General features: G+C 38.4%; 1 protein-coding gene across 1 annotated transcript in view; it reads left to right on the top strand.

Moving 5' to 3' along the window:
• The window catches only part of DNAJC6 (DnaJ heat shock protein family (Hsp40) member C6), a 42,598-nt gene that overhangs the window by 3,180 nt on the left and 22,697 nt on the right, over positions 1-16,721 (top strand). The window contains exons 2-5 of the mRNA XM_025167775.2: positions 5,745-5,895; positions 10,861-10,910; positions 11,031-11,179; positions 12,732-12,854. Of these exons, the coding sequence (XP_025023543.1) occupies positions 5,745-5,895; positions 10,861-10,910; positions 11,031-11,179; positions 12,732-12,854 (473 nt within the window). The remainder of the gene's footprint in view (positions 1-5,744; positions 5,896-10,860; positions 10,911-11,030; positions 11,180-12,731; positions 12,855-16,721) is intronic.

The raw sequence follows: 16,721 nt of genomic DNA, 5'->3' as shown, positions 1-16,721 counted from the left end.
TGGTTTCCAGCCCAGTGTCTTTAACCACTACACCAACTGGCCCTCCGGCTATCTATATAATGATAAAGAAGACTTCTCTGTAGGGGTGAGCAATCCTTGGTGGCCAAGGGCAACAGTCAACATTTTAGGGAGAGGCAAGGGTTGCAAATTGGGTAGAGCAACCTCAAATATGTAGGTGAAATTGGTTTTGAAAGAGAATTGGGGATTGTTTATTTTTTATTATTCCAAAGTATCAAACTATTCCTGACCTCAGAATATCAAGAAGCTATGCTCTTCAATAGAAGCGAACCACATGGCATCACCATAGCACACAAACCAACTAAAGCCCTCCAAAACATCTTAAGTAAACCAAAAGACCCAGTAGCCCAGGAAGAAAAAAACAGGAGTCATCTACAACATACACTGTAAAGACTGTAACAACCACTATGTAGGACAGACAGGCAGAAGACTAGCAGAGGGCATCCATGAACACCAACTAGCAGTCAGAAGACACAATGAAAACTCCTTAATCTCACAAGTTACGGACAGACTCAACCATAGTTTCAGCTGGCAAACTGTGAGCATCCTAGACCAAGCTAAATCCAAAAACTAGAGGGAATTCCTGGAAGCTTGGCACTCAGACACATCAATAGACACATAGAGATAAACCACATTTACACACCATTCAAAAAATAAAAAAGCTAAGAAGGAAACAACATGACATCCTCTCCAGCAGCCTACACCCAGATAAGCAGGGATTAACACCAGACAAACAAGCAGAAAACAATATCCTTATCAAGAAACTATCAAGGAGAATAACACATCCCCACCAACACTGGCAGGGCAAGCCGCTGTATATAAACTGGGAGAAAACCCCACACTCACTAGCCCTGATGATGTTACCTAGTTGGATAATAAAATGCCTGCAAGCAAACAACCAAGCTCAGAGAGCACCAAGGACTCCAAAGCTATGCTATTTTTAGCAATCATGGGCAGGGGGACTTCCAAGGGCTGCATGAGTTGCCCAGACTTGCCTGCTCCCGCTGTTCAGTTTGTAGGAATGCCAAGGGAATGAGTATTTTTCATCTACCCTCATGAATGTTTTTATGCGTATTCTATTGTTGGTAGAGTTCAAAAGTAATCATATTGAATATACCAGAATAATAAAAAGATGTTGATCATATGAAAGCCAGCAATTTTTATTTAAAAATATAAGCCTAGTACAGCCTGTAGTAAGCATTCTACAGCTCAAATTGTTGGAGTTGTTCAGAGGTAGCTTGTATATCACTTGGGTATTCCTGCATTCATTATACATGCATTCAATCCCCATGTTTCCAAAATTAATGTCTGTGATAACAACAACAGCAGCAAAACCTTTTTCTAAGTCTCAAGACTTATGTAAAAGCTATTATAGATTCCAGTAACACTCACACTTAATAAATATGATGACTAAGAAGCATCTAAGACTTGTAAATTGTTCCTCATTCAAGCATTTGTTATTGTAAGATCTACCACTTGAAAAGTCAGATGAGGATGCTTTCAGTTTTTAAAATTATTTTCATTCATTTAGCTACATTCTCATTTTAGAAATGTCTGTTGTGAGCTATTCTATACAGTTTATAGGCACTGCAACCCCAGCTCTAGTACTTAATATATATTCTATTAATCTTTCATTTTATGATGAAGGCACACATTTCCAATCACTCTTTTATTACTTCTAATAATACATTTTCTGCAAACTGAAGACAACCCAAGAGAAATAATTCAGTTGTATAAACTAGGCATACTCTTGCACATTGAAGGGCCTATTTCTTTTTAGGTATGAAAACTGAATATTTCCACTGCTTTCAGTAATGCAGTTCTAATGCATATTGACAAAGTGTTTTATGCCTATACAATAGTTGCTCAGAAAAATCAATTTAATATACTCATTAGATGAGATCCTATTACATTGGATTAAATCAGCCTACTCTGATCTTGTACTCTTCAAATATGTTGGAATTGATTGATTGATTGATTGGTTGTGTGCCATCAAATTGATGCCAGCTCTTAGCAACCACATAGACCAGTGTTGTCCAAACTTGGCCACTTTAAGATGAGTGGACTTCAACTCCCAGAATTCCCCAGCCAGCCATGGGGAGTTCTGGGAGTTGAAGTCCACTCATCTTAAAGTGGCCAAGTTTGGACAACACTGACATAGACTTTCTCCATGACCATCTTTCCCCCACCTGGTCCTTCAGGACTTCCAATGACGCACCTATTGCCACGTAGTTGAGTCTATCCACCTTGCTACTAGTCATTGTCTTCCTCTCTGTCCTTCCACCTTTCCCAGCAAATATGGACAATGGATTTGGGAATTATGGGAATTACATTCCAAAACAGATTGAGAAACTTACTAGCAAATAAAATCCACTGTATTTACTGTCTTGGGATTGCAACAACAGATTATCTTTCTTTTTATGGGACAGTAAATAGACATATAGTGTCTTCATAATAATTGTTTTATTTTCATGTATAAGCTGTGGTTAATGGAAGCAATTCTCAGCTAACAGCTCACCGATACTTGTCTTGGCTTATAGGACTGGTAGTCCAACATATCTGTCAGGTTGGGATAGGCTGAGTTAGTCCAATGTACCAGGGTTTATCAGAACAAGGAGTTCTGATACTAAAAGTGCATTTCAACTAAATCAAAGACCTGAAACTCTGACTCCCCTAAAATAAGCTGCTTCTAAACTGTTTCTCACTTTGCACCCAACTTTCCAAACTCTGCTGTGGATTACATTTTAAAACCCAGACAGAAGATTTTACATTTCCTGTCATTCTTGAAATTATGAAGACAACCTCTTTGTTGTAAGGATTCAGTCAGGTTAAAGACTTTGAAAAGGTCTGGGAATGTTGTTTGTTTTAGTCATGGCACTGGAAAAAAGTCAGACTGAGAGTCAGAAGCATGTCAATGGAGAGTGCCATGATTGAGAAGACTTCCCAAACACTCTTGCCTCTGAAACATGGAAAGGAATGGCTGCTTTTAATGTCCAAGCAAATTCACACAGGAGCAAGCTGTGTTTAGTTCCCTTTCATGAAACAAACTCTCAGTCTGTGAATTATGAATAATTCATCATCTTAACCAGACAGGTGGAATTTCAGCATTGCCTACATTTTAAATATTTCCCAGAAATATTAAGGTTACTCAAAATAGCTTCAGATCAGGAAAATTTCATAAAAAGCAGACTTTGGTATATTTAGAAAACATTAGATTGAAGAACTAATGTTGATTAACTGAAACAGCTATCAGTATACTAAGGTACATTAACTTTTCTTAAAAGGTCATTTCTAGACATAAAAATCTCTTATGTCTTAGTAATTGTTTATGAAGAACCCAAGAGATATCTCCATATCTGCGAGAACAAAACAATGCAATCTCTTAAAACAATATCTGATCTGTCTGTTGTCTTGGGCTATTTGAAAAGAGAAAAGTACATTTCAGAAGCCTCTTTGTTTCTGGGAGCTGAATGGCATTACCCGCTCATCCACATAGCTTTGGTCATAGCAGCCTTCTCATTTAGCTTCATAATTGCCCTTGACTCTGTTTTCTGTCATGGTGGTTTACATAGCACTTTTGAGCACAATGTATGTCAGGTTTTTCTCAATAACTGATACTTTGAAGATGTGATTAAGGAAAATAGTGTAGTCCATTTTGAGAAGGCACAAGGGAGAGTTAAATATGAGCAATGTTTTAGGAAAAGGTTGGTGAAATCCTGCAGGATTAACATAATGAGCACTATCCCTAATCTTTCTATTTTTTTCCTTTGAATAATCTTTCCAGTAAGACACTAACAGCTGGAACAGTAAAATATTTCTGTAACTAAACTTCTTAAATTTTCACCACAAAGAATTAATATGCTAATTAACAGATGTACTTGTATTATAATTTTGTTGCTTTCACTTCTATATGCTTATCTTTTTTTCTGTTTCACTTTTATCTCTGTGGGCCATGGACAGTTTTGTAATGGGGGCAACATAGGAATTATATAAAATAAATGAATAAATAAATAAATTAGATGGTAATTTGCCATTGCAGCTATTATAATTCTGTAGAAGAAAGATGCCAAACAATTCTCTCATAGCTATGAGAATCTCAGCTTTATTTTCTTTTGTAATTAAAAATGCCCAAATCCAAAGATGCATATTCACTTGGTTATTTGGATATTTTTTCTCCATTAGATGGGATGAGGATAAAACTGCAGCGAGACCGTACATTGTAGTTTCCACAGAATGAATGGCAGACTCTTGTACAGAAAAAGCAACAAAATGAATGTTAAGGATCTGTTTTAAGGACTGTAGTTGACAACTGCAACTCCATGTTGCACTGATACATGGATGATTGATGAGCCATCAACTTGGTGTCAACTGTTTGCAACCACATAGATTTTCTCCAGGACCACAACCTGGTCCTTCAGATTTTCCAGTGGTACATCAATCGCTGCTGTAATCAAATCCGTCCACTTTGTTGCTTCTCATCTCCCCCCCCCCTTTTCTTCCACCTTTCCCAGCATTATAAATCTCTCAAGAGAGCTAGGTCTTCACATAATGTGTTCAAAGTATGATATATTGAGGCATACATCAAGCAATTTTTCCAAATGGAATTAAATAAAGCCATATTCCTATTCATTTGCAGAGCAGAGGGGTGGGGGAGAAACTTCTGCCAAAAAGATTACCATCATAAAGACTCTTTCACTCTGGGGCTCTTGGAGGATTTCATCTCCCTCTCTTTCTTTTTTTTGGGGGGGGGGTAGCAAAAGATTTTCCTCCTTCATGCAAATCATTTCAAAGACTTGCACTGGAAAGAGAAATCCTCCTCTAACAAAAACCCACTAAAGGAGATGAAATCCTATCACTCATCAATGATGCTATTGCCTTAGAGTGGTGGTTCAGTTTCATTCTCGTCCAACCAAATTTTGGCAAATACTAATCTATCCTTGAGTTATAGAGGTAAAAGTAGGGTCTAAATGTATCTCAGAGTAGCATTTCTTGACTTAATTCCATCAGTCGGTATTTCCAAGTGCCATGAATAGATAGTGATTTCACTTCCTGAAACATGTGATGCCCCAGACTTGGTGTGTGTCTGTGGACTGACAGACAGAGAGCTACTTTGAGCTCTTTAAATTTACATATCATAAGACTGACAATTTATTCCTCCATGTGACTTCTTTTTATTGTAGGAGCATTTTGCAAAGTTACTTGTTTGTGATTCAAAGCCACTGTAAAATACCAGAGTTTCAAAAAAGTAAAAAAAGTTGCAACTTAACTTGAGACATGTGGTTCTAGGAATAGAAATCCCTACACTGGTATGTTATGATTGAAATAATTCAAATATCCATTTGTTTGGGAACTTTCCCAGGTCCTGCAAAACTAATGCAATCTGTTGACAGATTTTGTTATCTAAACCTATTCTTACTGTGCCTGTTTCCCGTTGCTGCTTATTCTCTATTCTAGGTCAGTTTTATCTTGTTCAGCTCCAACTGGAAAAAAAAAAGAATAGTCAATGTTAATATGCCTTGTTTTAACAGGACAATAATATTGCTCTGTTCTATTTTGTCACACTATGAGTTACCTTGGTTGCGCCCAATACCTCTGTTTTCTCATCCCTTTCTAATAACTACATTATTGCAATTAACCTAAAATCTGCTGCAGTGGTTAAATTTCTTGGTTTCTTTCAGAACCCTTGGTTTATTGAGTGTCCTTACGGCTGTTTTCCTTCTTTCAAGGTGCCTCATCTCCTGACATGGAGTCTAGCTATGGGGGAGGCCTACTGGACATGATGAAAGGTGGTGCAGGGAGACTCTTCAGCAACTTAAAGGATAACCTGAAAGACACTCTAAAAGACACTTCTACTAAAGTGATGCAATCTGTTGCAAGGTACTATGAAATGCATTTATCTGAAGTGTTCAACGAGCAACATAGTCATTGTTAAGATGCCTATTATAGAAATGATTAGGTTTTAGGAGGCTTGTGTAAAGCCACCTAAATTTGATTACTGAGCAACAGAGTAGTAAAATGGAAAAGCATTTTATTAATTAAACTCAATTCACTAAAGTGAAATATAGAAGCCTGAAATTTAGATAACATGATTACAGGTAGTTCTCCCTTACTGACTGCCTCGTTCAGTGACTGTTTAAACTTATGACAGTGCTGAAAAAGTAGATTTATGACCGGTCCTTGAACTTGTGGCTGTTGCAGCGTCCCTGCAGTCAAGCGATTATGATTCAGGCACTTGGCAACTGACATGCATTTATGACAGTCACAGCATCCTGCAGTCATGTGATCACCATTTGTGACCTCCACAGCCAGCTTCTGACAAGCATAGTCAATGGGGAAACCAGCAGTAAGGCACAAGTCACGGTCACATGACACTGTGCTTAACAACTGGAGGTGGTTCACTTAATGACTGGAACAGAACTGATATCGTAAGTCGGGCACAATCACATGATGTTTAACTTAACAACTGTGCTGCTTAGCGATAGAGATGCCCATCCCAATTGTGCTCCTTAAGTGAGGACTACCTGTATGGTAGAGAAAGTAATGGGAAGGTATGTACAGTTGTGTGAAAAAGTAAGTACGCCCTCTTTGAGTTCTATGGTTTTACATATCAGGACATAATAAAAATGATGACATAGTGTAATATGTCATGTGTTGTTGTTCATCTGAGGTTGTATTTACCTACTTTTGAGAACTGCTAAGGACCAGATGATTTTTATTATGTCCTGATACATAAAACCATAGAACTCAAAGAGGGTGTACTTTCTTTTTCACACGACTGTATAAATCAACCAGATTACATATAATTGTTCTTTTATACAGGTTTAGACTGTTAAGCTATCTGGCTTAGCATTGTCTAAGTTCACATATCATGTGAGATGAGCTGTCATATAAATAATTTAAATGAAATAAAATAATATAAAACACAACTGGCAACATTATAGTTTAACACAATGTATGAATCTCACTAGCATTAATTCTTCTACTTGGGTCTCTTCATTTCTCTTTTTCATATTAGATTTGTTTTGTCTTCGAGTAAGAAAAATATGATTAGATACCAGGCGGGTTTATTTTGTTGAAGTGCATAATTAATCTGAACAATTAGCAAAGTTTTAAGACTGAAATCTTAAAGTTCTCAATGTGTCTCTGTATATCATGATGCTTGTTGTGGTGTCAGTTGTGAGATCTTATCCCAATATGCAAACACAATTGAATATTAATGTGTAATTGTAGTTGATAATTTCTGATTTTTCAGTACTGATATCTTAAATGGCGACAAGATAGAGCGTGACTGAGTGTTACCTAGCTGCATTTTTTAAAGCTGCAGTTAAATCATGCAGATTCTTCTAAGTATTGCATAAATTACAGAGCACGGTTCTAGCCATACTGGAATCTTAGTTGTTATCTGAAAGATTTTCAAGGCAGAAGGAGTGGCATTTTCTTCTTTGCATGGCATTTCTTTAAAAGGCCGTGCTATTGGGATTAGTGGTGGCTGACTTGTCACAAGATAGGCTATACTGATATAGCCTGTAGAAGAGTTGTCAGAAGATCGTGATTCAGAATGTACTTTAACCTGTGAGTGAATTAGTGTTAGTCCTTCAAGGTAGGCCAGGTCAGGAAACAGACACCACCAGGAGTGTAGGGATGTGCTATATTGTTGTAGGGTATAATAACAGAATCCTGACAGCTTCCCAGAGTTTCTCTCTGTCCTCTTTATATCAAACAGAATCAAGGCAAGGTTATTTTGAGTCTATTTCTCATGTTCCCTCCTTTCCCAGGACTGAGTTGTCATTTATTTTCTTTTAATGGCTCTCTTAATGGCTCTTGCATACCTTTGTCAAGGCTATCTCTGCACCCCTTTACAATTAAATTGTCATGTTCTAAATCCACTGAAATACATGGCACAATTAACCCAGGAATGTTAGATCCATATTAGGTTCTTGAACAAGAAGTGAGAGCTCTAAATGTGAGTTGTTGATGGGTGTTTGTTTGTTTGTTTTCCTCTAAAACTAAGGAGATACCTTTTTGAAATAAGACACTTTTCCTAAGTATTTGTACATAAATGAATGAAGAGCTCTGCTGGATCAGGATGCAATGACCCCTACAGTCATGGACGAAAATGTCACTGTTGCTGCACTATGAATGATGTTGCTTTTCTCACTTTTGTCAGTGTTTCTAGTGGAAGACTGGGATCATACAGCCTCATCCCTGCTCACAGCCACCTGCTACTGTTACAGGTGCTCCCAGGTTCGGCTTATGGTCACTCACTCACACGCTCACAGCCTGTTGAAGCACGGATCTTGTAAGCCCCCCTTGTTTTCTACCTGGGTTCTCCAGATAGGTGTGGCTAAAGCAGACAAGACACACAGCACTGGGTAACAGGCGGGAAGTAATTAGGGACACACACACTTTCAATCCAACACTGAGACACCACAGGTTCTTGGAATACACAGAGACCCAGTGAATTTAAAGTAACAGCAAACCTTTACTGGTCACAATGTACATTTGCTCTTTCTCACATGTGCACACACACTCATCCACACTCATCCACATTCTTCTCAGCTAGGCTGCCAGGCACTAGCTAGAGGGATAGAAGCCCGCAAGTCTGGATCCAAAGATGTCTCAAGGAGTGGCCGGGCTTCGGGAACTCCTTTTATCCCCAAATGTCCTTGCTTTGTTGATTCACAAGGCTGGCAGCTACTCTAGCCTTGTTCATTTACAAATCTGGTAGCTGTTGATGAGATTAGGGGGAGGTTTCCATGTGCTGAGGTCCAACTTCCTTTGTCTGGTTCAGGTGACATCTTTTTCTTTGTTTTCTTAATGACTTATTTCATTCTTATCTACCTCCCTGAAGGGATCTTTTAGACAAGATTTCTGGCCTTTTGTCCTCTCTGCTTATGTGCCTGCTTCATCTTTAGTTATGGCAGCTTTAGTCTAGTCTCATAGTACCATCATTGATTGATTCATTATGTGCCATGCAATCAGTGTTGATTCTTAAAGACCACACAGATAGATTTTCTCCATCGTATATCCATCATACCCATCATAGTCCCAACATTTCTACTGATCACCAGGTTGGAGAGTAACTTCTCTTTCTCTATTTCTATTGTGCTATTTATTCATTTATTTGATTTGATTTATTGAGGCTGCCCAACCATAGAAAGACTTTGGGCAGCTTACAACATATCCAATACATTTAAGTTAAAGAAAACAACTAAAACCATGAGTACCCTGACTAAAAGAAGCATTCCTCAACATTAAAAAAAAAAAAAAAAGACTCAACAGGGGCCCCACAGACACCCTAACTCCATACCTAGGAACAGACCCAGGTCTTAAGGGACTTCTGGAAGCCCTGGAGAATGGGAGCTGCATGTATCTCTGGGGAGACACTCTTCCAGAGGGTAGAGGCAGAGACAGAGAAGGCATGCTTTCTCCGTCCACAAGATGGCAGTTTTTAACTGAGGGGACCTAGAGTGCATCTGTTCTGCCTGAATGCTACAGATGGGCAGAAACAACTGGAGACAGCTGATCCCTCAAATAACCAGGCACTATGGTATGAAATGCTTTATTGGTAATGACCAGCACCTTGAATTGGACCTGGAAGCCAACTGGTAACTGATGCAGCTCATGTAGCAGTGATGATACATGAGCATAATGAGAAGTGCCAGTTATTGCTGGTGCCGCTGCATTTTGAACCAGCTGTAGCTTCTAGAGGGCCTTCAAGGGGAGCCGCATGTAGAGCGCATTACAATAGTCCAATTGCAAAATGACTAGGGCTTGAGTGATCATCTGAAGAGCCTCCCAGGTGAGGAAAGGGCACAACTGGCACTCAAGATAAACCTGCGCAAAGGCCTTCCTGGCCATAGCTGTCACCTGCCCTTTGAGCAGTAGCTGTGAGTCCAGGAGGACCCCCAAGTTACACACCAGTCTTGAATGGGGAAGTGCAACTCCATCCAAGATCAAAGGTGAAAAGTCTTCAACCCAGGGGGCACAAACAGCCACATCCACTCAGTCTTGTCAGGATTCAGCCAAAGTCTGTTCCTCCCCATTCAGATGCAAACAGCTTCCAGACACTGGGTCAGAATATTGACAGCATCCCTTGTGCAGCCTGGGGTTGAGATCATACTGATGCTGAACCATGAACTGATGGATGACCTTACCCAACAGTTTCTTATAGATGTTAACCAGGAGTGGTGAGAGTGTCAAACCCTAAGGCACCCCACAAATGAAGAGAGGCAGGCACTGTTTCTCTCCTCCTGTCAATACTGACCAGAACGAACTGCTAAGAGAGGATGTGAACCACTGTAACACAGTGCTCCCACTCCCAACCCCTGTAGCTGGTCCAGAAGGTCCAGAAGGACATCCTGGTAGATGGTATCAAAAGCCATTGAAAGATTAAGGAACTAAAGGATGGATGCCACAGGCCATCAACAAGCACGACCAATGCTATCTCTGTACTATAGGTTTCAACCTGGCTTGAAACCTGACTGGAAAAGTGTGGAACATTACAGAGAAATAATGAGTTCTTCTAACATAGATTTTCAATAATTAGAGGATGGGATAGGAAAGGATAAGATAGGACAGGACAGGAGAGGCTGCTGGACACCATAATGAATATAAAATTCGGGTTTGTTTGGTTTTTCTTTTGCTCCTAATAATTAGAGATTTATTATTAGGTAATATGATTGTGTTTAGTCTCTATGATTGTCATAAGTATGTGGGAGGTGATTGGCCCCTGGAATATCCAGTGAATGTAAAGAAAATATCCTTGATATTTTTTGTCAGACTGTTGTATATGTATTAACCAGAACCTATTTTCTTGCTATCTTCTTTTTTCTTTTATAGCTATACCAAGGGAGAGCTAGATATTTCTTATATTACCTCAAGAATTATTGGTAAGTGGTCAGTTACCCAAGTAATAAAGCAATGCAGCAACCTCCAACTTTTCATTGCCCATTTTATTTGTGTTTCACTTCAGAGTATATGCTTGTTCTTTCCCCCACATTTCTTGATAGTGATGTCATTTCCGGGTGAAGGAGTCGAACTGGGATTTAGGAATCATATTGATGATGTGCGGACATTTCTTGATTCAAGGCATCCTGATCATTACACAGTTTTCAATTTGTCACCAAAGTCTTATCGTACTACAAGGTTTCATAATAGGGTAAGTTTTGCTGATGCAATGATGTGACAAAGACCATGGTAAAGCCGTGATATAAAAATAATGATGGGGCTGGTACCATGTCCATCTGCCTTTGAAAAGGAAGCCCAGTACTTAATGCCATATTAATGCCCAGAATCATGACAGATTGGGGCAGTCTATAACTTCCATCCATCCATCCATCCATCCATCCATCCATCCATCCATCTTTGGACCAATGTTATTAAGATATTGTATAGCAAAAGTTAAAAAGCAAAAAATGAATAGGGTAGTAATATTAAAGGAATGTTTTTAAAACTACCAACAATTTCAAATTGCACAGTAAATAAATAAAATAAATATGCCTAATTTATTTTCCAGAATGATTAAATATTAGGGGCTAGTCTAAATTCTGAGCCAGTAGTTAAGGCATCAGGCTAGAAATGGGGGGACCATGAATTCTAGTCCCACCTTAGGCATGAAGCCAGCTGGGTGACCTTGGGCCCGTCACTCTCTCTCATTCCTAAGAAGCAGTCAATGGCAAACCACTTCTGAAATCTTGCCAAGAAAACTGCAGGGACATGTCTAGGCAGTCACCAGGAGTCAACACTGACTCAAAGGCACACACACATCTCAGTTCGGCAAGTAACTCCACAGAAGTTTAAAACTACTGTATTATATTGGCTATAATAACAGAATCTTTCAGGTCTGGTTGTTTCCTATGCAATCTATTCCTGCAGAGAGATCATATTGTTTAATCAATAGCCATCTAGAGATGTAAAAGTTCAGAAGAAACTTTTTTCTACTCTTTTGGGTTGCGGGGGGAGGTGTCCATTTTTTTCTGACTCTTGTGGAAAAAAATCACTGTACTAAAGAATCACTGTACTTCACATGTATAAAGAGTTTTTTTTTATTTCTTTCAGTAATGCATAAACAAAACAAGTCATATAATTTTAAAAATTAAACTAATCAAACAAATACCTTGAAGGATTAATTAGCAGATGGAAAGTTGGGAAAGGGATTCATGAAACTGATAACAGAACTTTAAAATCTTTGTATTACCAATGTAACAGACCCCATTCCAAATGATGGATTTACTTTTCTTTTTAAATAGTAACCCAATTTTGCAGAAAGTTATATGAATTATAGTAACAACAGTATGGAATCAGTGCATTGCCTGTTCCTCCTTATATGACTGGCTTGGTTCATACACATTGCTAAATCTAAGTTGACATTTCTGTGTCATGCCATGCTCAGGTGCAATAGCAGAGACAGTCACTTGTTTCAAAATGGTGGGTGCAACCAGTACAGCCAAGACCTTTTTTACATGTGAGCAATGCAGTAGGCCTTTGATCTCCTGGCCTTTTGAAGCCAGTAACCATCACTGCAGATGATGCTGACCACGCCTAAACAAAGAAACCATATTGTGTGATGATTTGGTTTATGGAACATACTTGGGTCTTAAAATATGCTAAATTGCAAACTACCTGACCTCTTTTTAGCTTTCTAATATGTTGTGCAAATCCAGCTGATTGTTACTACTGATCTGACCTGTTTTTACTCTGTGCTTCTTTAGGTATCTGAATGTAGTTGGCCAATTCGACAAGCACCAAGTCTCCACAATCTCTATGCTGTTTGTAAGAATATGCATAACTGGTTGCAGCAAAATCCCAAAAATGTTTGTGTCATTCACTGTATGGTAAGTCAAGCAGTAAGTAACTATTTGCATGTAGATGATAGAGAAAAAAATTATTTGAAAGATAAAGCTTGACATGGATTATTGTTCTTTTAATGAGAAAAGATTAAAGATGTAAATGAGTAAAGCTGGTTGTTGAAAAGCAACCGATGTAGAGTATACACAATACAAAGAAGAGCTCAAAATTGACTTGTGACAATCTGTATTCTGAATAGCAGTGCTAAACTTGACAGATATTGCAACATTTTGGGATACTTCTTTGTCCAACTCAATAAGAGCCTAGCTAGATATTTATAGCTTTGATTATGATAAAGTGGGAGACATGAAATGACTTATTCCTGTAGTTTTATTCTTGCAGGTTTTTTGTATTTGATCCCAATTTGTCAAATTTGTATTTTTTTGTCCAGAAAGTTCATCAATTTTCATATGCAGTAAATAAAACAATATATTTGGAAGACAAATTTTTTAAAGAGGAGATCTGGTCCCTATTGGTACTTGCAATATCTCACTTTTATAACTATGTGAATAATAAATTATTATTTTTTAAAATTGGGCTGCTTAGTTTATAGGAAATGTATCCTTATAGAATTTAGAAGTGCCCCAATAGGATTTTGGGGATGGTAACTGGTAAACTTCGTATCATTTCCAAAGTCTTGCAACTCACCTCATGAAACTCAAGATACTGGTTTTTCCTCACTGCTTTCTTCTGGAATGTTCCTTCTTATTCATTTCAGGAGAAATGAAAGTGCTACGTATGTTAACATAGGCAATGGACCTTATCATGGATGTTCCAGAGGAGCAGAGGGGTCTTGAATGCATTGTATCCAAAGCACCTCCTCCATGCAATGTCCTAAAATGACTGGTTTTGGAGTCTGTCACTGATGGACAATTTATCTCCAGGGAGCTTTATGTGGTGGCTCTTGGAAAGTTTACAAATGTTCTTGGAGGAACAGTTGTTCTCCCTCCTAATCTCTCTTTTGACTCTCATCTGAGGATGTTAGGATTGCATTCTTAAAGACCAAAAATTGTCATTTTATGTATATATAGAGCTCCACAATTGTGTATGCCAACAACAAAGCCAAGTAAGAATGGTAAAAAGAAGACAAAATGCAGCCTGTCAGTAATATAATGCTTGGTATACTTCTTAATGCATCAGAATTAGAGTGAAGGCTGCTGAAAGTATTTACCACCTACTCAGTTGCATGGAGAGTCTTTATACCAGACCTTCTAGTTCCTAAGAGATTCAGTGCTGTAATAGAAGCTCTTTCAAAAATTGGACTGGTATTTGCACTAAATCTTAAAAATGCCAGGGTCCACGTGGAGTGCTACTATATAGAATGTGTTTCTGTATCTTTATTGAAGGCTTAAAATGGCATTGCACCCTGTATAGGCAACACAGAATATGTGCACATTAGAGCAGTACTTTTGAGCATTACTGATCTCTGTAACCAATTCCTTTTATGTCTTATATAAACATTTGATGTGAGGAGATATCCACAATGCTGTAACCAACCTGAGTCTCCCACAGTGTTAATTCTGGTGGGACTGTTTAAGTTATTAAACAGACTTATGTCTTCAGGAAGTCCAAAAATGAAACTATAATTAAAAGCCAAACAATGCCTTTTATTAAGGAATGGCCTAGAAAGCAATCAGATTACCATTTAAACGTTCCATAGTTACAATTAACAGTTTGCAGACTAAAGCAGAGATCTTAAGCAGTCTGCAGAGAATTTAATACATTTAACACCTTCATTTCAGTAAGACAGGGGAAAGGGGTATTTTGAGAAGTGATTTAATGCAGCCTACACAAAATTCTGCTTGGAGTCTGAAAAGCAGAAAAATAATTAAAAAAAAGACTAAGTCCACTGCAAAGCTTTTTGCCATAGCAAAGCAGGCAAGAGATTTAATAGTGTAGCATTAAAACACACGTTATCCTTTCCTTGAAGATTTTAGCAGATTCAGAGAAAATGAAACAACTTCTTGTAATCACATGCCTGGCAACATAGCTGCAGTGGAGTTAAGTGTAATAGAGGAAGTCAGGTTTTTAAGCTCCAGCTAAAAAAGTGTCTTCTACTAAAAAGAATCAGTAGCAGTTTCAATTTAGATAGAACATGATTACTGACTTGAGCAGCACTATCAATTTAGTACTGTGCCAGTTCCTGATTTTTCTAGTTTAAGTCGTATTTGCTGTAATGAAGGATGAGAAAGAAGATTTTTAAGGCAGAGAGAGCATATTGAAAGCACTGGAGAAGGCTGTCAAGAGTTGTGATGGCCAATAGTTATTTAAAATAATGCCATCTATCACATATGAACACAAAAGCTAAAGGGATAAACATGATTAATGAAGAACAGCATTAGTTAAAGGGCAACAGCCCTGCATAATTCAATGGCTTGATTGTTAATATCTTTCCTGAACAAAGATTGCAAAAAAATTTGGTGATCTCCTATACTATCAGTAAGAATATCCAGATATGCCAATACTTTTCTGCTAAATCTGTCACTGTTTTCCCAATTCCCAGCAATCAGCAATGTAAATTGGAAGGTTGAGAGTATATTTGCACAGTTTTGGAAGTCACATCTGCTTGCCTTAGATTACTCTTATTTTATTCCCTAATGATACCAGAATTTTCTGAGCAAAGGGTGTCAGAGTGAAGGCACCCCATTTCTCTGCCAGGCTGACTTTGCAAGGCAACCAAACTTCCCTTTTGACTTCCTTGTAGAGCGCAAGGGTGCCAGCTTCACTATAAACATGAGCTATTGACTGTAAACAGAATTTTGGCTTTACGGCTTGACCAGATATTGAGACCACCTAAACATTAAGGAAACTATGTGTACAATTTAGGCCCTGGGGAAGCAAACCAGGTAACAATGGTTTGCTTCTCTATGGCCCAGGAAGGTAACATTCATGTGACCTAGATTTTTGAATACAGGCTTCATAAACTGGCATGCCATCTAGTTCTTCACTTGGCATGTCTGCCCTGCTCATCCATGATTCAAGGCTATTTCTATCCTTCTATACCTGGAGGGCCTTTGTTCACCAACAACAGTGCTATCAGGGAAATTTTAGGGTTAATGATCCAGCCAAGACCAAGAATAAATTTCAGTTGTCTTCAACCTCTGTACCCATAAGTGAAGTCAATAAATATAAAACAATAATGCTTTCTCTAAGTAAGATCCCATATACTTTATTCAGTTTTCTCGGGGGTCACAAAAGGAGGAATAATGTTGGAGCCATCCTTGATTGTTAGTACATCAACAAGTTTCTGATAATCTACATTTTCGCAAACAGGCCATTAAAATAGTCAGAACAATACTTTTCTCTAGATCTGTCATAAGGCTATTTGCACATCCCAAATATTTAAATTTTGCTTATTAGCACCATCCCCTCTTATCAGTATGGCATCTACTTCTTCAGTTTATCACAGCTGATGATGTCATTAGCAAATGGTTCATTTGGGAGCCATGATAGACACATCAAGCAAGTTAATCCCCTTCTCCACCAACAGAATTTTGACAGCTGGCCATCAGAGTCCACCAAGTTGCAGAGATGATACACCTGACATACCCTAGACTTGAAGTTTTTTTGTCTGGAGATCACCCTCACATTGGCATTCTTGCCTCTTTTAATGGATTCTCCTGATTTGCCCCCAAGCAACTTCAAAGATGTCACTTGCCACCAGAGGTAAGGCTGTTGTTCCAATTGTTGCTGACTTTTTGTAACCCATATGAAGACATCCTGTCTCTAGGACACTATTAACCAGATACATAAATCTATCTGGAGAGACCTTGTCAATGCCAAGTGGTATAGGGACTCTAGTCTACAGACCAGTTTCAATATCATTGGAACTCTAGGTGGTCAAGGTGGAATAA

Source organism: Python bivittatus, unplaced genomic scaffold, assembly GCF_059951505.1.
Source record: "Python bivittatus isolate LINGU-HERP-01145 unplaced genomic scaffold, Pbiv_v1 ctg000700_np1212, whole genome shotgun sequence".
NCBI classification, from domain to species: Eukaryota; Metazoa; Chordata; class Lepidosauria; order Squamata; family Pythonidae; genus Python; species Python bivittatus.
Note: the sequence above shows the minus strand (reverse complement) of the source record. Positions and strands in the feature narration are given on the sequence as shown.